At 44.7% G+C, this 22,713-nt stretch overlaps 2 protein-coding genes across 2 annotated transcripts in view; one reads left to right on the top strand and one right to left on the bottom strand.

Moving 5' to 3' along the window:
• The window catches only part of LOC137437879 (hexokinase-2), a 74,541-nt gene that overhangs the window by 33,059 nt on the left and 18,769 nt on the right, over positions 1 to 22,713 (top strand). The window contains exons 4-17 of the mRNA XM_068132576.2: positions 8,475 to 8,594; positions 8,696 to 8,791; positions 8,988 to 9,087; positions 9,503 to 9,686; positions 9,772 to 9,927; positions 10,335 to 10,571; positions 16,567 to 16,871; positions 16,986 to 17,131; positions 17,258 to 17,377; positions 17,529 to 17,624; positions 18,698 to 18,797; positions 19,850 to 20,033; positions 20,328 to 20,483; positions 22,049 to 22,282. Coding sequence (XP_067988677.1) covers positions 8,475 to 8,594; positions 8,696 to 8,791; positions 8,988 to 9,087; positions 9,503 to 9,686; positions 9,772 to 9,927; positions 10,335 to 10,571; positions 16,567 to 16,871; positions 16,986 to 17,131; positions 17,258 to 17,377; positions 17,529 to 17,624; positions 18,698 to 18,797; positions 19,850 to 20,033; positions 20,328 to 20,483; positions 22,049 to 22,282 — 2,234 coding nt within the window. The remainder of the gene's footprint in view (positions 1 to 8,474; positions 8,595 to 8,695; positions 8,792 to 8,987; positions 9,088 to 9,502; positions 9,687 to 9,771; positions 9,928 to 10,334; positions 10,572 to 16,566; positions 16,872 to 16,985; positions 17,132 to 17,257; positions 17,378 to 17,528; positions 17,625 to 18,697; positions 18,798 to 19,849; positions 20,034 to 20,327; positions 20,484 to 22,048; positions 22,283 to 22,713) is intronic.
• LOC144888478 (uncharacterized) lies at positions 11,627 to 15,021 on the bottom strand. The gene is made up of 2 exons (XM_078766454.1): positions 14,520 to 15,021; positions 11,627 to 14,220 (listed from the first exon to the last, which is right to left on the bottom strand). Exons 1-2 carry the CDS (start codon positions 14,884 to 14,886, stop codon positions 11,960 to 11,962), a joined length of 2,628 nt encoding a protein of 875 aa, XP_078622580.1. The 5' UTR covers positions 14,887 to 15,021; the 3' UTR covers positions 11,627 to 11,959.

Below are 22,713 nucleotides of genomic sequence, written 5' to 3' on the forward strand. Positions count from 1 at the left end.
CAGGTGCGGAGAACGACAATACAGGGCGGCGGCCTCGAGATGATTATGGGGACAACGCTGATACCCGAAGTGTTCGAAATCAGAGGGCGACGGGCCCAAGACAAACTTATTTTCCGGGGGGCCCGAGGCAGACCACGAGTTTTTCCTCCGGGCCTACTTGCGCTTTTTGCAAGAAACCTGGACACTTGATGTCCAGTTGTTACCTCATGAAAAGGGAAAACCCAGAGCGGAGTCCGACTATTACAACTCCGAATGCGATGGCAAGCGTAAGAAATCGCCCACAGAAGAGTTACCACCCATTTATTTATGAGGGGTTGGTCTCACTCGAGGGAGACTTGACTAATAGGGTGGGCTTCAAAAAATCAAAATGCAGATTTTCTCCGGGACATGGTCTATTTTTGTTCCTTTTGGTGTCAAAGGAAACCACACCAAATCTGAATGGAATCCAATAATATTTAGGGGTGCCACATCAGTGATGAATTTTCCCCCATGCAAAAATAGGAATTCCCATTTTTTGGGCTGTATATACACAAAATAAATACATAATTATATATATACATTAAATATAATATTAAAAATAAATATATAGTAAATATACATTAAATAATAAATATACATAAATACACATTATACATTATATATATACAATATATTATACATACAGTTTTGAGACTTCCTATGATCACTATCTGGGCAATTTTCATGCATGTTTTGTACAGGTTCCCGGGGTCAGGGGTACGCTTTTTTAGTGTGTAATATGTAGGCCTAACTTATTGACTGTGGCTCTTTTGTAGAGAGTGACCCTGTGGAGTAAGAATAAACAGGATTTTACCCACATTCTTGCTTATTTTGCAGATATGGCATGTGCTAGTACCAGTGTTTCATTGAAAACTCGGGCTCAGGATAATGTGTATCTCATTGGGTCCACTTCTGGAGATGCCATCAAAGGTGCCAAGCTCCCGACTGTGCATCAATCTCTTGTCCTGTTTTTCCATCACCTGAAGAAGGAGAATCGCACTGCCTGGGAGAGTGCAACCCTCACCATTGAAGAGGTTGTGAAGTTCTGGGAAAAAGCTCACCTACCTACAACGACGAAGCAGCACTGCATCCATCGTTTGGAGAGGCTATATGAAGAATGGAGGAGCCTCCAAAAAGGTGCAAAGCGGGGTGGTGCGACCCAAGAGAAAAAGGAAGCATCCTTCAAGGCCTCCTTGGAGAAGACGTTTGATCTTAGGCATGCAGATTCGGAGGCCATAATCACCAACCCCGAGGACAGGAAGTTTCTTCACGATCAATTCTCAGAGAGGAAGGCTTCAATGGGATCTGTAGACACTGTGTTGGAAGCAAAAACGTTCTTGTGTGTTTGAAAGATCAGCAGCCACGAGATGATTATCGTGAACTCCTAGAACTGACTGTCATCTACATGGGAGGAATCCCACCTCGTGGAATCTGGATCATGGCTCCAGGAGCAATGCACAGAGCCAGATGGATGGCAAAAGCACTATATTCACTACAGGTGTTCATGTTTCGGTCAGAGTTCCACTTGACACTTCGAGAGGCGAGAGAACTCCGAGCCTTCAACATTTTTGTCTGCCTTGTGTATGTACAGGCTTGGTTTCAGGCTCCACAAGCTATTGAGGCTCCTCTGAATGACATTAACCTCTTCAAGAAGTTGGAAAAGTTTGAACAAATCAATCAGAAGATGGCTCAGGCAGCCTTGAAGGCACTTGGCCGCCACACGTGGTACATGAGCCCAGTACTAGTGGCATTTGCATTCTTTGACACCAGAATTGACAAAGAAAGCAAGATCAATATGATTGAAGCATTGAAAAATGACGGTGAAAACCCCTCTCCAAAGAGACCAGCTATCAAACGAGGAACCGCCCTGTCAATCGCTGGCCTCATAACAAAACACACCAAGCATTTCTTCAGCATCCTAGGGACCCCAACTGATTGGATGGATAAGGATCCTGGTTCATGGGAGCAAGAAACCAGCTTTCAGGAAGCAAAGAAAGCCGCCAGTGGCTTAGTCGTGGTGAACGACAGGGCAGAAAGGGGTGTCGCATTGATACAAGACTACAATAAGCTCCTTACAAAGGATGAAGAGCAAAAGCAAGCTCTGCTCCAAGTTGTTGCTGCTCACAGGAAGATGTACCCCGATGCCAAGAAGGCAACAGTGGTGAAACAGGCCCAGAAATAGGAGTTACATTTCTCATTATATTTGGGTTTTTTAATACTAGGGCATGCCCGTACTATATATAAGCTAGGACGTGCCCGTACGTGGGTGCCCGTTCCTTGCCAAAAAAAAAAAAAAAAAAAAATTTGTGTAGGGGTGTGTGTGTGTAAACATCCTAGGGCGTGCCCGTACGTGGGTGCAAAAAAACATGCGTGCAAACAACAACAACAAAAAAAAACTTTGAAACCACGTGGCAGTAACGACCACAGAACCCCCCTCCCTCTATTTACATGAATGGTTTGGTCCATTCGCAACGACCACAGAACCCCCCCCTCTATTTACATGAATGGTTTGGTCCATTCGCAAAGCCAAAGCGAACGACCACAGAACCCCCCCCCCTCTATTTACATGAATGGTTTGGTCCATTCGCAAAGCCAAAGCGAACGACCACAGAACACCCCCCCCCCCCCTCTATTTACATGAATGGTTTGGTCCATTCGCAAAGCCAAAGCGAACGGCGAACGGCTAAATCGCCATAGCTCGGTAAGTACTTGTCCGATTAATTTAAAACCTTGAAAAGGCACATCCTCGGGTCCCCAGCAATATACCTGCAAGTTTCAAGTATATCGGACCGGTAGTTGTCGAGAAACAGCGGTCACAGACAAACAAACGTACAAACGTACAAACGTACAAACGTACAAACAAACAAACAGAGATTACTGGAATTATAGATAGATTATGTGATATGGTGTCTCTTCATTTTATGAACTGAACATTTGGATTGTTATCATTGAATTTGAGTTTTCATAGCAATATAGTGCTATTTGTGCAGCTATTGTAACTTGTGTTTGCTAGAATACATAGAAAGTGAGTGGAGGGTGGATTTTCATAAAACAAACTTCTGGTTTTGCTTTCGATCCATATATAGAAAAGTTTTGTAGACACCTTTAGTTTGAAGGCTGATGTGGCACCCCTAAATAAAATCAGATTGCTTTCATATTTGGTGTCTTTTCATTTTGGAACAAAAGGAACAACATAAAGCCATGTCCCAGTAAATATTTAAAAAAATATATTTTGAGCACCACCCTATTGACTAACCCAAGACCTGTTAGGGTATTGAGGGACACAGGAGCCCATCAATCCTTAATGCTTGAAGGCATTTTGCCATTGTCAAAGAGTACCGCAACTGGTGATAATGTTCGGTTACAAGGGATCGGTGGCTGTGTTAGTGCCCCACTTCATGTCATCCATTTGGAATCCGATTTGGTGTCAGGACCGGTCACCGTCGGTTTACAAGCCACGCTTCCTGTAGAGGGAGTATCTGTGATTATCGGGAATGATTTGGCCGGGGGGCAAATTTATGGTAACCCGAGGGTGGGTAAAGAGCACCACAGGGGAAATAACACCACCCCAACTCGGGATGGCGACAAAAGTGCCAAGTTATTTGTAGGGGGACTGAACTTCAACACAGAGGAAGAAGTTCTGACCTCTGTCTTCAACAGATATGGGCCGCTGGTGGAAGTGCGGGTGGTAAAAGACAGGGAAACGCAACGGTCAAGAGGGTTCGGCTTTGTCACGTTTGCAAGCACAAAAGACGCCATGGAGGCAGAGAAGAATTCGAATGGTAAGGATTTGGAGGGTCGGACCATAACAGTAGGGAAGGCATTTCGTAGGCGTCGAGAGGTCTACAGAAGAGGACAATTTGGCGGTAGTTTTGGTGTTGGCAGCAGCCGATATTACTATGGAGGCTCCCAGAGTTACGGCATCCCCCGAAAGAATGATTGTCAGAGCACTGGCCGAGACGGAGGCCGCCATTCAGGTGACTACTGGGTCAAGTGATCCCACCGTAACTGTTAGGAGTCCGGAGAAGTTGAAGCACTACATACGGCGGAGCCGCCGAGCCTGGGCTCCTACACGGACTAACCGTGAATGCCACGTTCTTAAAGGCGTCCAGGTAGTGAACTTTCCTGCACGGACTAACCGTGAACACTACGTTCTTAAAGGCGTCCATGTAATGAACTTTCCTCCCCGGACTAACCGTGAACTCCACATTCCCAAAGGCGTCCAGGTAGTGTATACTCAGCTTGGCCTCCCAAAAAAGTGCTATCGAGTTGTTTAACTTTGGGGTTTTGGTCACCACCCCTTAACCGGCATTCAAGAGAAACTAGAAGTAGTGACGCTTGGTCCAGAGTAAATTACCGTTGGAATCTCTGGGGGGTTTGTGAAATTTTGTTGCTTTGTTTTTGAGATGTGATAATTGTGCCCGGGGGAACTGATGATTTGGGGTGTGAGTTATTTTGTTTGTTTATCAAAGTTGGCCTGCAAAGAAAGTTTTCGCTGGGTTCAAACTTTCTTTCTTGAAGGGGGGGGAGTGTTACGGATTCCGGATTTAGGTGAATTACTCTTCAGGTCATGGCTTATTAATGTTTATTCTATTAAAGGTTGTTGTGGTTAAATGGTTAGAGGCGCTCCTGATAACAGGAGACCGGAAACGGGATGGTGAACCGGAAGAAGAAGAAAAGACACGAGGTCCTGGAGAAGCGGCCATCTTCTTCTTCCTCGCCCAGCTCCGACGCGAGCGGTGTCGATATTGATTAGCGTTGGGAACGCTGAGTTTGAAAAGCCCGTCTGGCGAGAGGAGTTACCTGCGCGGGGTGATTGCCTGTTACGTGTCAGGTTGCCGTGGCTTCCTGGAAGGAACCAAGCGTCCGGCACTGTTCGCCTCGACGCCTCCGAGGGCGTGTACGGGTCGCACCTTAGGCCTCGCGTGCTTTGCGAGCCGCGCTTTGCTTTGCCCGCTTTGCTTTGCAAGGAGGTGTGCGCTGCAACAGCTGTTCCCGGTACGTGACGTGCACGTTTGGAGCACGTCAGCCAGGGGTCCGTTCAACCGCCCGTGTGTGGAGAAGTCGACCTTCACCTTGGTCTGGAGGGGCCCAGAGACATTGTGAGGGACAGTGACTATTGAGGGGTCGTGAGTGGGGAAAGGGGGGAAATATATGAGATGGCCATCTTAGTAATATTGTGGATTGAATGTTGATTGTTGTTGATGGATTGAGAATATATTATTAATTAATCCGGATCCTTGGTGTGGGGTTGCTTATTGACCTGAATTGTTTGTGTCTTTCATATTGATTGCATTACGAAAGCGTATAAATCATATATCTTTCTGGCGGGGTCTTCCCACGGTCCGGGGGTCACCCAGACCAGGTAGTTACCGGGAGGACCACGTAACACTGTGTACAAAAATAAGGATTTATTTAATGGAACCCGATACAATGAAACGCGACGATGAAATGAATAGGCCTAAATTGGGATCCCACACACAGACTTCGAACACGCCACAAAGGAAAATGGATTACGAAAGGAAATGTCTCGTCGTGTAATGGTTCGTGGGTGCGAGCTTATCTGTCCGAAATGTGTCCTTCCTCCAACGCGGCCGAGTTCTGCCAGGCCCGAGCGACCCGCCCCACTCCAGGCTCCTCGTCGACCGCCCACGAGGTCCCGTCCACTCACAGCACGCCTCGCTCCAAGTCCAACACACGAGGTCCGTTCACTCACAGCACCAAAAGCAACTGGGCTAGCGATCTCCAAGCACCACGGAGATGGCGAATCAATGACCACCAGGACCTCTCAAGACAAAGAGCCAAGAGCCAAGGACGAACAACGACAAGCGAAGGGCCAACACAACTCAATACCAAGCACCAAGTCTCAGCACGACGCAATACCAAGCGCGAACCGTCAGCACGACTCAATCCCCCAGAGCAAAGCTTCCAGAATGCTGCCAGCGAGTCCTTTTGTAACTTGGCATGTGACGTCAGTTTTGGCGCGCCACCAACCAGAGCCTCGTACCTTCCCGCCGTCTCCTGAACCGTCTCGCGCCTTCCGCGCTGATTGATTCAAGGCTCGCGCCTTCCGCGCCAACCAATCACACGTTCCCTGTGGCGTGGTTACAGCTCGTCTCACGCGATGTTGCTAGGCCAGCTGGTGGTGCGGCTGGCGGCAGCCATCCGGCGGTGCCCCGATCTGGCTTCCTGCCGGTCTTCTTCCAAGGTCATTGTAAGGGAAGGGGAATTATTCAATGTTGCACTAAGGGGCCTATCTAAGTGTTTATATGAGTATGCATTGCCATAAGGGACAAAGGTTTGGTGACAGGGGGAAACTACGAACAAAGGAATCTTATCCATAATCCCTGCACTATTTAGCACGCCCTGCTCCAGGCTCCTCGTCGACCGCCCACGAGGCCCCGTCCACTCACAGCACGCCTCGCTCCAAGTCAAACACACGAGGTCCAAGTCTCAGCACGACGCAAAGGCGACATCAATACCTGTGAGCGGGGACATCAATACAGCTTATCCCGACAAACCAGACTACACATAGAACTTATTACAGGGTAGATGCCCTATCGCGACAGTCGAAGCATGTTACCTATACAGATCTACCTGGCCCTAGATATTCCTTTACCCCCTGTCATAACAATATATATATATATATATATATACACACTCAACATCAAAATAAACTTACCAAATCTTTAGAAGGACACTCATTGAAATCCTCCACGCAAAAATGAAAAATATTTGAACACAGTGGTAAAGTTCAGCTATCTTTACTAAACACATGTCAATAAACAAGAGGTTGCCTCAATCACAAAAAAAACAAAAAGCATGAACATCACAAGGGGTGGTGCAACAAAAGTCACAGCACTGCAACACAAAAGCACGCACCTGAATACAGTCAAAACAAAATGACACAGGAATGGACACAACACTCCTAACAGTCAAGGACAGAATGATAGCAGTCCTCAATATCGTGTGTGTCCTCCCTGAGTTGTGATGCAGACTTTACACCTCCGACGCATGCTCTGTACCAAGCGTCTGATGCGGTCCTGGGGAAGTCTGTCCCACTCCTCCTGCAAGCCTTGAATGAGCATTTGCCGATTGACAGCCGTTGATCTCCTCGATGCAAGACGTCGATCAAGCTCATCCCATAAATGCTCAATGGGATTGAGGTCAGGGGAATAAGGCATCACTTCAACACCCTGTTCCTGGCGGAAGTTGGTGGTCAGGCGAGCAGCATGGGGTCGAGCGTTGTCCTGCTGGAAAACTGCGATGTCAGGATGAGCCTGGAGAAATGGCAGCATATGAGGTCTCAAACCTTCATTGACATAACGCTGACTAGTGGGATTGCCTTCCATGACGACCAGAGGTGTCCTGAAACGGGTGGAAATGCCGGCCTATACCATCACACTGGGTCCTCTCCATCGATTGATCTGGCGAATACAGTATGATGCATACCTTTCCCCACCTCTGCATCATACCCGTTGACACCCATCAGCCACATGGAGGCAAAATCTGGACTCATCGCTGAACAAGACTGTGCTCCACTGTTGATGTGTCCAGCGGCGATGCTGTAGACACCATCTTGGTCTGTTCCACCGATGCACTGCATTCAAGGACCTCTGCAAGGATGTCTTGCCACCAGGCCCCGACTTCTCAAGCGCCCCCGCACAGTAGAGACACTGATGCGGTTGTTATGGCGACCTTTTGTCACTGCAGCTGTTTTTGTCACTGCTTCGCAGGGCGGAAACGATCACAAAGATGCTGCAGCACAATCCAGCGGTCTTGGTTTGGGGTGGTTACCCATGGTCTTCCTCTTCGTGGACCATCATGCACAGTTCCAGTTTCACCGTAACGCCTGGCCAGGTTGGGAATTGCAGGCTGTGAGCAACCAAGATGCTGGGAAATTGTTCGCTGGCTTACACCAGCCTCAAGCATCCCAATTGCCCTTAAACGTTGTTCAGATGTCAGGCGTGGCATCTGAATTTTCTTGTTGTTTTCCCTGTCAGAAGCCTCGAGAGTGACTATAAACAGCAGTAAGTGAATGTTTAACCATGAGAACTGAAGGATTTCATTATGAGGGTCATTATTTAAAGGGATAGATCCCTATACAGAACCACTCAAGCATGCCATTGTTGATCAACCAGGTGATTGAAGTGAAGGTCCCGTTACACAATCGGCCATTACAATTGAAGAAACATGTTTGCAAAGCTGCACATTTCAAAAAATGAAAGTGATAAGTTTCTTTTTAAGTTCAGTTTATGTATATATATATATATATATTCACCAATTCATTCGGTGCTTGGTTTGGGCATTTCATGTATTTTTCTGTGCTTTGTATTTGGCATGATAACATGCATTTAAAAAATAATATGTATCTGACTAAGAACGACAAGCCAATGACTGGATCCTCAGAGAAGATTGATCTCACTCATTGCATCCTCGCTCTTTTCTCACGCCAGCTTTTTGATCACATTGCGAGCTGCCTCGCAAACTTTCTGGAGAAACTTAACATCAAAGACAAGAAGCTCCCACTGGGTTTCACGTTTTCTTTCCCCTGTACACAGGAAAAGCTTGACGAGGTGACTATAATCACGTCACACATGGTGCATGTGTTATATGGTAAAGCCGTGAGTCTACTTTTGACTTGTCTTTCTCTGTTCTGCCATATTGTCCCCTTCAGAGCAAACTTATCAACTGGACCAAGGGATTCAATGCTTCAAATGTTGAGGGTCATGATGTTGTGGAGCTATTGAGGGAGGCAATTCATCGACGAGGGGTAAATGAAGCTCCTCCACTGTAAATACCTGAAGTATTTTGGTTTGTTTGGTTGTTTTGTTTATTTTAGGAGAGATTTTTCAAGTGAAACTATCAACTTCAGCTGACACGTCAGTGCTTGGTGGAAATCGAGCAGTACCGTATCTGCTTCAGCTTCATGTGATCTATATCATCTCTTGTTCTATCCTTGTACCCAGGACTTCGATATCGACATCGTAGCAGTCGTGAATGACACCGTCGGTACAATGATGACCTGTGGCTTTGACGATCATCGTTGTGAAGTCGGACTCATTGTTGGTATGTCGTCTGAACAACTTGTATTTAAAGATCATGCTTTTAAAATGGAACTAAACAGCCAATCCCATAATGTAGGTGACAATTAATATGGTTGATCTTTCCTCTAGCTGTGCTACATGTATATGCCTCACCAAGACAGCCTAGTTTTATTTTTTCTCTATTCTCCTGGCAGGTTGACCATTTTGATACACCTACCTTGGAGGTGTAGTGAGGAAATGTTCAGCTTAGTTGCCCTATTATGTCAGTTCAATTTCTTGAATGAAGTCTCACTTGTGGTTCCTTACCTATTTGAAAAAATCCAAAGGAATATTACATTTAAGGCTGCTACCAAGCTATGATCGTCACCTAGGTTCAGGGAGTACTGGTTGAAATCGAGTTAGGGCTTCACATCCACAAATCTGTGGTTACCCTGAAGGTACGGGCAGCAATGTGTGCTACATGGAAGAGATGCGGCTACTTGATTGTGTGCCGGGGGACGAAGGCCGCATGTGTGTGAACACCGAGTGGGGTGCGTTTGGAGACGATGGCTGCTTGGACGACGTGCGTACCATTTTTGACCAGATGGTTGACAACAACTCGCTCAACCCTGGACGCCAACGGTAAGTTGCTCCTCGCGGACCAAAATCCTAACAAGTACCACTTCACGAATGACGGGAAACCAAAAAACAGAGGCTTTTTCTTCAGGTTTGAGAAAATGATTGGAGGCATGTACTTGGGAGAGATTGTGCGAGTGGTGTTGGTGAGGCTGGCACAAAGAGAGGTGCTGTTTGATGGTCGTCTTTCTCCCCAGTTGGTGACACCTGGGTCATTCCAAACCAGCTACCTGTCCTCCATTGAAGGGTCCGTTTCTTTGTCTTCTATTGATGATAAATGTGGTTGTTGTTTGTGATCATTTGATTGTGATTTAATTTGGGTGATATTTGTATTAATATAACTTGTATTTCTGTATTGGCCTTGCAGAAAAAGTCTTGCATTATGAGGTTTGCCATTACGTTAGCTCAATAATTTAGCCAAATTGTCTGTACAGAATATGTTGTGTCGCCATATTTCATTTGGCTTTTCTTGCTCTTCTCTTTTAATGCCTGTCCTAAGATTTGTTTCCACATTGGTTGCAATTATATTGACTATTGTTCCGCTGCTGTTCACAAATAAGTTTATTTATTTATTTATTTATTTATTTCCCCCTTTTTGGGATGCCACTATTGTACAGGTCTAATTGCTATTTTGGCTGTATGATGAATTTTCAGGATATCAAATGGTTTAGCTGAGGCAAAGAGGATACTGAAAGAACTGGGCATACAGAGAGTCTCTGATGGAGATTGTCGTGCTGTGCAACGAGTGTGCTTCTTGATTTCTTCGCGTGCTGCACATTTTGCTGCTGCTGGCCTTGCAGCATTGCTGCTACGCATGAAGCAAGCCAGAAGTGAGGAGCGACTTCGTGTCACAGTTGGAGTTGATGGCTCTGTCTACAAGAAGCATCCTCAGTAAGGCCCACTTCTTCACAATTATTACAGCCGTGCTTTGCTCCTCACCTTGTGCACCTCACTAACTCAGTAAAACCACTTTTCTTGCACTTTGCAGCAGTGAATCAAAAAATGCAGCACGTGTGTGTGTGTGTGTGTGTGTGTGTGTGTGTGTGTGTGTGTGTGTGTGTGTGTGTGTGTGTGTGTCAGTGTGTGTGTGTGTGTGTGTGTGTGTGTGTGTGTGTCAGTGTGTGTTAAAAACCTTGTTCAGTATATGAGAAAACCTGAGTTATCTTTGTCCCCTACTCGAATCCAGAGGGGACAATAAGTTTGCTCCCCGTCCGTCCATCTGGCCCACATGTGTGTAAGTTTCTGCACTTTTTTTATACCCTTTAGCATATTGAACTGAAACTTGGGACATGGCTTTATTATGATAAGTTACAGAAAAAAAGGCATCAGCTCACATGTCCTAAACACGTGCTCTGCTGGTCTTGCACTTTCTCTCTCTGCCCTTTTCACCCTTTAATTTTCCCGAGGTCATCTTCCATCTGCTTGGAAATCAGCCAACATCACAGCATTACATAAAAGGTGCAAACACTCATCCACTTAACGACAGACCAATTAGCTTACTTTCAATCATCAGCTAGGTCATGGAATCCGTTATCACAGTTGATATGAAATCCTTCCTTTTCTCCAACAACCTCATCTCAGACATGCAGTTTATACTCACCCAACAATGGATGAACGCCCTCAATGTCAGATATGAGTTCAGAACCGTCTCTCTTAATATATCTCGTGCTTGTTATGCAGTCTGGCATCCCACCTTATAGACACAGGGCCATAGGGTGGATATCTATTATTTTTTTTTGATTTCATGACCTGAACCTAGGGATTTGGCAAGAAGGTTGTGGGATGAAGCCTTATGACCTCCAAAACATCTTGTTTTTTTTTTCACAAGCGATATCGTGGTACGTTACCGAGAACCGCTGCCCCAAAACACCAGTATACACCAATTGTATGTTACATTTGAAATACCCATTTACACAGTAAAAAAACAACACAAACGATATGATGTCATGTTCACATTGGTCTTGGCAGCAATATTTATTAATTCAGACCCCCAAAAGTAGTAAAAATGTTGTTTTAACGACTTGGTAAAATAACATGCTGTTGATGCATTTATCAGAAAGTCATGTTTTTGGACCTTAAAACCTGCATAATTTTAAATTTTTGTACAATATTTGTGATTGGTGTTGCTACTACGATCCATGGTGGTTTACCAATGCTATTTTGAAACTGTTAATAGGTCCAATAAGTGTGTAAGGGGTGATATTTTAACCCATCAAAGACAATTACGCAGCGTACAAGCGAACCAGTGCGCATTGACGTCATGATAAACTCGAGATGGGCTAGAGAAGCTCCACCGTCTCAATGTATGAACTCCAGAAGCGAAATGTTGGTTTGGTGTCACTTGCTTCTAAGAATTTGTCAAAGGAGGTTTTGAAGTCTTTGAACTTGTCACTGTTGAGAATGACATGGTAGTTTGGATGTGGGAAAGCTTCAGCTAAGTTTGACAAAAGTTCCTTCACTCTACCCGCTTCATGTTCTGGAATAGATTCAAAATATGCATCCAGGAGCATCTGCTGCATCGCGTCTGACATCAGCTTATGGGCTCGAACTGCCCTGTTGTAATGCTTGCCGCTGAACACTCCATTCACAGACCCCACTGCAACAATCTCTGACTCAACCAGGATGTCTTGGAGACCACCATCTCGAAATCTCTTCCCAATACAGCCAAGAAAGGACATTGCAGTGTGGAATGCCCCAAGTCGAATTACCAGTCTCTTCATGAACTGTGCATTCTTCCATCTAATGAGCTGTGCCTTGCAATAGATGGCTTGGTCAACGACAATGACGACTGCTTCCAACTGTAACTTGTCGGCGATCTGAACACTTCTCTGCAGTATTGTTAGTACCGTATTCATTTCAGTCGGAGTGGCATCAATGACAGGGAGATACCCTATCACGCTCTTTGGTGGAACTTCAACACAAGACAGTAGTTGGTTGAATCCTGTCCAAGATGGCAGAGTCCCGTCAATGTTGTACTTGGTGATGTGGTATGCTAGGTCTATCGTCTTAGGGTGCTGGAGTAATGGGAAGTACGTTGCTCGATCCATTGGAACGCTGGTTGCGAATGGAGCGGGTCCTTCGTTTTTCCCTCCATAATATGTGGCAAGGTTCACTGCAGGTGGCTGCATCGATCTCTCCCGCGTCCTCTTAACTGTAGTGACTGGTGCTGGTTGTACTACTTCATGGGATTGACTTGGTCGCTGTATTATAATCCCATTGGTATTGTGCGTTGTTCCACGCCCAGACAATGTCTCCTCCCCGAAGTCATTATTGTCCCATACGAGTGTGACATGCTTGCCCGCCTGAATGATTGATGGAAGAGCATCCTCTCCACGATGTAGTTCTTGGTTAGCCAGTGCAGTGTCATGATTTAAGACGACAGAGTTTGAGACGCAGTAACCAAACCCGTTCAGTAGGCTGATTAATTGGGCTGAACCTGAGAGATGACGTACTGTCATTGCAAGTGACAAATGTTTGGGCATCTGTTTCCTTCCCTTTGATTGGAGGTATATGATGTCCTGTGCAATTGTGAGAATTCTTCTATGTATTGTAGATTCTATCTTTACAAACTCATCAGAATCAGGTTCGTCTGACACTCCCACCATCCATGCAATAAAGTTATAGAGACAGGCAGGTACAATTGCTTCTGCGGCATTTGTTGTCAGGTGCTCAGAGGTTGGGGGCCATGGCATATTTGGCTTGATCTCATCTATTGCATTTCTCAATTGTAGCGCAGTGAAGTAGTGTTCTCTAAGGTTATTCTCAGTATACCCAGGTTGCTTTGGTGGGGTTGGTTCAGAGTCGGATGTTTGTTCTGTCTCTGTTGTGTCATCACCTGAACCATGCATGGTTTCTTGCAACACTTTCTTTTCTTCAACCAGCACTTCAGTGGAGATGTCATTAACATACACAAGGTGTCCTTGGCAGCGCATATACGGGGTTAGAAAGCATAGTTGTGGAAATGTTTTCATCAGTCTTGTCTTGAGAAAGCCACTTTTGTAGTTTGATTCTATTCCGTGTGTTGCTTTGATTTGTTTCATGAACATGTCATTAAGTCGTTTCAGTCTGTAGATTTCCTTGTTGTCTATTATAAGATCCTTGACTGTTGCACAAAATAATGTGTATGCTTCTGAGTAGTTGGAGTCTCCTTGTTGCTCTGCATTAGGTGTTGTTGCTAGCTTGCCTAAATACCGGGTATACTCCTTGTAGCAGCGACCATGGTATTTTACCTCTATCGCAACACAATCGCGGTCTTGAATTTGAAGCAGCAGGTTTGTATTGTTGTTGTCTTTAGCAGCTTGCTGCAGTCTTGGTGCCTCAATTGTTGAGCACCTTGTTAGAGGCTCTTTTCTTCGGCCCCTTTTGCCTGTATTGATTGTTCTCTCTTTCTGACAAAGGATGCATATATTAGGCAACACATATTGGGATCTGGCTGAACATTTGGGCTTGCCTAAGCTGGAGCGTAGAGCACGTTTCTTGACTGGTTGTGGGCCTTTATGCACCTTGTCAATGTTGACGTTGATGTCATTGCATGTTGAAGCTGCAATAAATACACATAAAAGAAAACAATTAAAATTATGTGAGTTTACAATGTCTAGACCTCAAGTCATGGTTAGCCCGACTAGATTCCCTTCCCCCCCTCCCCCCCTTCCTCAGACTTCCTTTTAAAAATTTATTTGTTTCACCTCGGCCCTACCTCCTTGCATAAATATTGGACAGTTCCTTCAATTCAAAATCGTCGACTACACACAAAATCATTTTACATATACCTCACAAAAAAAAAATCAAACTAAGTTTTGAAGCATTGTCATGATTTATTATTCAAGTTATTCAACCTACCAGTATTGGCTGCATTTTCTTCTCTCTTTTTCATGCTGCTTTGCACCCTGCTCACTCGTTGTTTATCGGTAAATCGTGAATAACACACTTGATGAAACGCTGCATCATGCGGTATAGCTATAGCAGGTATTGTTACCATACTGTTGCCACGTTCGCCGAATTCGTCAGCGTGGTTCTTCACGAAATTTCTCGCAATTTCAGCTTGATCACCTTCTAAATTCTGCCACGTAAGAACAAATTGCAAATATCGCGGCCATGTTATATCACTAAAAGGTATTAAACTTGATCTTTTGGCCGGAGAAATGCACATATAACAGCGTTTCTCGCTCCCACCCTCGTCACCGTCGCTGCTACTGGAGGCCGCCATTTTGTTTACTCGCAGCCGGAAGCCCAGACATCGTTCGTAGCGCGAATAAGCGCGATCCTCATTGGTCAATACATCGAAATGCGTTCGAGGCTAAACGGAGATTTTGGAAATAAAATTATACATTTCAACATTATATTACAGACTAACGTACCAGAATCTGACTTGTGAAAAGTCATGAACATTATTTCTTAATTTTTTCTATATTATCATGCCAATTTGATGCCCACCCGATTTTCAGGTCACGAAATGAAATGAAAAATTGGAACACCTGGCAGTCTATTACTCTCCAAACTCTCCACCCATGACATCCAACGCCAACGCCACACATGATTTATTGACTTCCTCTACTCTCGTAAAGAGCTATTTCATCTCCTCTCTCCCTGTCAATGCTGGAGTGCCCAAAGGCAGTGTTCTGGGCCCAGTCCTATTCCTGATCTTCCTCAATGATCTCTATCTCTCTGGAAAATCCTCTTTATCTATCTGCTGATGACTCCACCCTCTGCCGTGATGTTCCTCATCCTTCAGACAGGCAGGCTGCAACCTCATGCCTCGCTTCAGGCCTTGACAAAAGCACAATATGGTCAAGTTTTTGGAATACGTCTTTCAATCCTAACAAATCTCAAACTCACACTATCTCTCTCCAAAAATATCGTCTGGCAAACTCTTCTATCTACTTTCTTAACAATCCTCTTGAGGAAGTTGAGTCATTCAAACTCCTGGGTGAGCCATGACTTTTCTTTGGCAAACTACATTTCAAAGTTGGCCTCCAAAGGCAGCTGCCCACTGGGAAAAATCAGGAAAAATCCTTCCTTGGGACATCTGAGCTCTTAACCGCATACAAATCTTTCATCTGCAGCTTGATGGAGTACTGTTCTCCACTCTAGGCTGGTGCTCCTGCCTCACATCTTGCTCAGCTTGAGGCCATGGAAACAAAGGCTTTTGGGATCATTGGTATCTCCCACGCTAAGGCTAAGTCTATGAGTCTTTCACTCTCTCACCACAGGCAGGTCGGTGGTCTTTCAGTGTTCTCCTCTCCGTCCTTGCAACCCCTGCTCTGTCTGTGCTCTGTCCACCCAATATTTCTGCAGGACACTGAAGAATGATTTATTGACTTCCTCTACTCCCAACACCCATCTGGCAACACCCATCTGGTGAAACTGCCAAAATCAAGACTCTCTGTTCACCTTCACTCTTTCATTCCTCTTTTTTCCCGCCTCTGGAACAAACTCCGACAAACTTTTCAATCCCACTCCTCCCTCCTGGTCCTCAAAACAGCTGTTCACCACCATCTCTTATCTTCCCCCATCCAAAACCTTGATCTTTTCTACCCCCGTTAAAACACCCCAAACCCACCTCCTTTAAATTCTGTTTTCTTTCCTGAAAGTCCATCTTGTCCATCTTGTTTATCTCATGTACCCCACCCCAGCCCTCTCTTTTTCACAGATCTCCCAATGTCTCTGTTCCCTACTGTTGTTGCGCTTCCCTCTCTCACCCCGCTTGTATTCTGCTCCCCTTGTTATATGTTATGTATTTTAGCTCTTAAACGAGCCTTGACAACATATACAAAAAAAAAAAATCTAACACTTTCTGTAGCACCTTATTCATAAAGTGCTAGTTACCATATAAACACTTTTCTGAGCTATCTTAACAATTTGCATCCGATCTCACTCTTCCATGCAGCTTTGCCCGTCGTCTGCAACAAAGCGTCCGTTGTCTAGCACCCGGCTGCTCGGTTAGATTCATGCGGTCAGAAGATGGTAGTGGTAAAGGGGCTGCCCTCGTGACAGCAGTGGCACGGCGCCTTGCCAGACAGCGTCATGATCTCGATGAAATTATGGCTTCCTTTGACCTTGGGCCTGAGAAGCTGGCTGATGTGGCTCGCCGCTTACGTGTTGCTATAGACCATGGGTTGCGCATAGAGAACCGTGACAAGAGTTCCTTGAAGATGTTGCCAACCTTTGTGAGATCAAAACCTGATGGGGAAGGTGAGATTTCTGAATGAAAACTATTTGACCAGTTGTGGATATTTCTGGCTCCTTGTCATTAAAGTATACTATTGTCATGTTGTCATCTGCATCCTGTCTGGTGCTCATTTCCAGAACATGGAGACTTCCTGGCTCTTGACCTTGGAGGATCCAACTTTCGGGTAATGTTGGTTCAAGTTCAGAGAGGGCGCCGCCGTGTGAACCTCCACAATCAAGTGTACATGTTACCTCAGGACGTGATTCTGGGAGTCGGCGAACATGTAAGGCATCAATGGGTAGTGCATATCAAACTTACCAAGTTTTGGATGAGGCAAAGAGGGCCAGGGAAGTTATAACTACTGTTTGAGTTGCCTTTTTATGACTGCTCTGCATTTCCCATTTTGCAGCTTTTTGATCACATTGCCGGGTGCCTTGCGGATTTTTTGGAAAACACAGGCATGACTAACCATCGGCTGCCCCTCGGCTTCACCTTCTCCTTTCCTTGCCACCATCAAGGGCTGGACCAGGTCAGCCTGAAGTCCTCCAGATCGCAAAAAACATTTTGATTTTTCACTTTTATTTTCCTGTTACTTTGTTTTTAATATTTGTGAATTAACTGAAACAAATAAATGACCACAATATTATTTCACCACCAACACTGGTCCGCTCTTCCCACAGGGTATTCTAATAAATTGGACGAAGGGGTTTGGTGCAAAAGACTGTGAGGGGAAAGATATTGTCACGATGTTGAGAGAAGCTATTGAACGGCGCAACGTAAGTATCTAATCTAGAAGTTATTTTTCTTTTACGGCCCCAATTATTCCCATATTCGGTCTACCTAATATTGATCACAGCTAAATACAGTACAGGGTGTCCCCACTTAACGTCGTCCCAGTTAACGTTGTCTCCGTGTGAACGAACGTACCCCTCCTCCCCTTCTTTACATCAATTCTTATGAGATGAATTGATCTGTCTAACATCGTTTCACTTAACGTCGTGTTTTCAAGAACGTAACCACGACGTTGACCGAGGACCAAGTGTACATTAAAATTTGCTGTTTTGATTTGTACAAAAATATTTTTGTAAAGTCATGTGACATTTTTGGGGGTCTATTCATATGGAATGGACACAGTCCTGGAAAATTTCTAACCGTATTCAAAACTTGCGAGCATGATTCAGGAAAACACGAGTAGGTAATGTTTTGAAACAAACAAGCGAATATGTTTTGAAAAGTTCTTTTTTAAATGTTTTGTAATTAAAAGAGCTGACAGAACAGCCAAGATTCATATGCACTCACCTTTGAGCTGTCACACCTGGGTTTTAACCTCTGCCTAGCTATAAACTGCTCCCATTGTTTTTCACATGTAAAGCGTGTGCGCCGTCCATCGAAAGGACATTGAGCTAGGGAATCCAGGCTGTCAGCGCTGGTTGCTGGTGGACATTAAAGGTCTTGCAGGTGTCGTTCACGAATAGTCGGCAAGTTATCGCCAGCACCTTGAACAAATTCCACGTCCCTGCCTTCAGTGACTGCTGGAAAGGCATTGCCTTTGCCACAGCATCGGCATCACCGTCAATATCATGGCGCATTTGATCGATTGAAAGGAGCTCTGTATGAGAAGCCGGGTAATGAAAGAAGAAGAATGTGGTGTATGACGCATTGTGTGACTGATTATTTATCATTGTGTTTTCATTTGATTATCTTGGGGCTGAGTATACAATTCAATTCATGTATGCTCTACCTTTGAATTTTTTTTATTTTTTTTTTGCACGTTGGTCGTTTGTTCATGCATTTTTTATATTTAGCTCCTCTAATCTTGCTTATGACAAATTTTCTATTCTGACTGTAGGATTATGAGGTTGATGTTTTTGCCATGGTGAATGATACTGTGGGTACAATGATGGCATGCAGCTACGATGACCCACACTGCGAGATCGGCCTCATTATTGGTGGGTAGAAGGATGGACTTTCACTTTACCGCAAAATGAACCCACAGAGCATATTTTTCAGTTATTTTCTGTTCTACCCATTTCTGGGCTACTGGCCATTTAACTTTAATTGTTACGGTGTAGCCCGTAGGGCAATTCTGTCTGGAACAGCGTTTTTCTGTCTGCCTGGTGTATGTATGTGTGTATGTATGTCCCTTCCACTGGCATTTTGCGAGTTTATTCCCTTTAAAATTCGTTTTCTCTGCAACCGTTGGTCCCACTGACACGAAATTTTCACCATAGGAGCGCCTCCTCCTATATATATTTTTAAATAATAATTATGAGGTCATAGGTCACGTGGTACGATCGCCATCTTGGAAAAATCAAAAAACTTTGCACATCAATATCTCCGAAACCACTCCATGGACAAAATTGAAAGGCAGCTTATTGTAAAGTACTCCCATAATGATGGAATAACATATGTTAATGATGTCACAGGTGCCTTCACTATGACATCATAACTCGACAAGTAGAACGCTTGATCCGATCAGTATGAAATTTCTTAAGCGTGATCTTGGGATAAATTGGTCGAGAAAAGAAAATGATGACGCCATCGGTCATGTGGTTCGGCAGCCATATTTTTTTACGGTCGAGCCCATGGGGCAATGCCGTCTGGAACAGCATTTTTCTGTCCATCCGGCATATGTACGTATGTCCCTCACAAACGTCCAACAATCAGAGCTGAGGATCTGGTCACATGACAAGATGACAGCAGATCCTCCTCTCAGCAGATCCAAGTCCGGCTATGCCATTGTTGGACTATCGTTCTTGTTTAATTGTGTTGTTGTGTACATGTTTGGCTTGACAGTGGGTTTGAATGTCCTCTATGTTTATTTTGCATATTTAGTAGTTTTCTTTTTTTTTTTAACTTGCATTGGTCATATTTATTTTGGACTGTGTTGGTAAAATTATTCGAGTGTTTATGAAGTGTTGCATTTTTATTGAAGTGCTTATGTATTTGTTTGTGATTATGTTCATGAAGTGCTTTTGTATTTTAAAAATGAATCCCACAGGTACGGGTACGAATGCTTGCTATATGGAGGAGCTTCGGAATGTTGAATGTTTGCCTGGGGACAAGGGTCGAATGTGCATGAACACCGAATGGGGTGCCTTTGGGGATGATGGTTGCCTCAATGACATTCGCACCAACTTCGACAAGCTCGTTGATGCTGCTTCTGTCAACCCTGGTTTACAATGGTGGGTGCAACTGGAACCAAATACCAACTGGCCAGCAGTGATGCTGATAATCTGCTTTGGAATTTATAAATGCACCATTGCCTCTGTTACGTATGAATGAATGTATGTATTTTAACCTAGATTGCTGACGTCGTTTTTATCACTAAGAAAACCCATACTACAGTAAATCATGTGTTATCTTGTGATTGTGCAACAACTGCCTTTGCTTCACAAACGAATACCCCCTGTGCTATCAGGTCCAGGACAGGTTTGATGCATTTCTCTGGCTTCTTCCCCAACTTCCCTTCTCAACAGCTTTGAGAAGATGATTGGAGGTTTGTACCTCGGGGAGCTCGTGAGGGTGGTCTTATTGGGTCTGGCACAGAGAGGTCTTATTTTCCGAGGTCGCCCATCCCAGCGCCTGTTTACCAAAGGAATCTTCCCCACACATTTTGTTTCGCAGATAGAAAGGTGGGTATGGTGGGTGTGTGCTCTTTGAGTGATCTGGTAATGGTGTTTATTGATGGTGGTGGTTGTGATGATGGTGGTGATGTGACAATAGGTTGTTTTTACAAGCTTTGTTTATTTGGGCCCTTGTAATTGGATGAAAATTTCTGCATCTTGCTTGTGAAAATCTGTTCGGTTCATTTATCAAAAAAAGTGATGAGATCCGATTTAGTTATCTATCTATCTATAATTCCAGTAATCTCTGTGTGTATGCGACCGCTGTTTCTCGACAACTACCGGTCCGATATACTTGAAACTTGCCAGGTATATTGCTGGGGACCCGAGGATGTGCCTTTTCAAGGTTTCATATTAATCGGACAATTACTTACCGAGCTATGTCCAAAAAACGATTCAACCAATCAGAGAGCAGCGAGCTATCGCGTGTGCCGAACGTGGCGAACACACTCTGCCTCGGACGGCACATTTGAGAGCGTATTCATTTATTTCACGTTGGCAAACTATGTTGCCGCTATGTTGGCGTTAAACTATGTTTTAAAACTAATTAAAACCATTTCATGTAAATAGAGGGGGGGGGGGGGGGGGGGGGGATTGTCACTGTACTCGCAAGCCGTTCGCCATTCGCTTTGGCGTTGCGAATGGACCAAAACATTTCATGGACCAAACCATTTCATGTAAAGCGTTCGCCGTTCGCTTTGGCGTTGCGAATGGACCAAAACATTTCATGAACCAAACCATTTCATGTAAATAGAGGGGGGGGATATAATTTTAGATATATATATAGTACGGGCATGCCCTAGTATATATAAAACACCGTGTGTGTGTGTGTGTGTGTGTGTGTGTGTGTGTGTGTGTGTGTGTGTGTGTGTGTGTGTGTGTGTGTGTGTGTAATGTTACCGATAGACTCCTAAACGGAGAGGCTTACGTGCTTAATATTTGGCATAGACATGGCCATTGCGCCTGGGACGAACATGGCCGAACTCAAAATATTTGACGATCCATATTTTTTATTCATATTTACCTCAGCGCATTTCAGCGCACAGAATCAACGGAATCAGAGCAGGTGGGCGCTGATTCGCTCAGAGCGATCACGTGATGACGCTATGACGCTATGAACGATATGAACGCTATGACGCTATGACGCTATGAAAAAAAAAAATCGCTATAACGCTATGAACGCTATGAACGCTATGACGCTATGACAAAAAAAAATCGCTATGACGCTATGAACGCTATGAACGCTATGACGCTATGAAAAAAAAAATCGCTATGACGCTATGAAAAAAAAAATCGCTCGCTTTGCCAAGGGGCTCGCTCCCCCCCCCCCCCCCGTTCCCCTCCCCTCCCCCGCCCGGCAATGACCGGGTACTTCTGCTAGTATCTATTAATATACAGCATTATATTTGCTTTGTTTGCTCGTGCAAGTCGTGGTTGTGGTTGGTTGTGGTTCATGGTTGTGTCCACCCGGGTCCTTTGTGTGTGTCACTGCCTTGCAAATGTGGGTTTTTTTCCAATGACAGCGATTGTACATTCTCTTATTTGATCTGTACATCTCTTCCCTGATACCACAGCGATGGCCTGGCCTTGCTCCAGATTCGTACCATTCTCAGAGGCCTGGGCCTGGATGTGACCTGTGACGACAGCTTGCTCGTGCGCCGCGTGTGTGCGGCAGTCTCAACCCGTGCTGCACGCCTCTGTGGTGCTGGGGTGGCAGCGCTCGTTGAGCAAATGCGAGAAAGCCGAGGTCTTGATCACCTGAAGGTCACAGTTGGAGTCGATGGTTCTCTGTACCAGCTCCATCCAAAGTGAGTATTTATTATTTGTTTAATTAATGCATTTGTGGTGCAGTATGCGGCCATTGGTTTGTATCATTGCTGATGGCCAACAAAAACGTTTGCTGATTTCTTGAATGATAGGTTTGTGTCGTTGGTCGACCATACAAACCACAATGGTTTGTGGGTAAAGTTTTTGAAAGGCTGCTGTAACATTACAAACGGCTTGACGGAAAAATATCCCAGACAAGAAGAATGCTTGACCATACATCCCAAGTCTCTCTTAGACCTTCATATGTTATTGACACAGCCATGGAAGTTGCATCCATTTCAGGGAGTTGCATCAAGAAGAGTATCATCCATCACATGGGATGTTAGCTTTGATTATTAGTAAACGTTGTAGATCCTGTCGTATCTTTGAGAAGGCAAGCTATCACTGTCATCCTGGCCAAATTACTACCCTA

The sequence above is a fragment of the Myxine glutinosa genome, chromosome 1, assembly GCF_964187855.1.
Source record: "Myxine glutinosa chromosome 1, kmMyxGlut1.1, whole genome shotgun sequence".
Classification (NCBI taxonomy): Eukaryota; Metazoa; Chordata; class Myxini; order Myxiniformes; family Myxinidae; genus Myxine; species Myxine glutinosa.

Coding starts and splice junctions, on each gene's coding strand:
- LOC144888478 (XM_078766454.1), bottom strand. CDS start 14,886: ATGGCGGCCTCCAGTAGCAGCGACGGTGACGAGGGTGGGAGCGAGAAA. Junction 14,221..14,519: donor AGAAAATGCAGCCAATACTG/GTAGGTTGAATA, acceptor TATTTATTGCAG/CTTCAACATGCAATGACATC.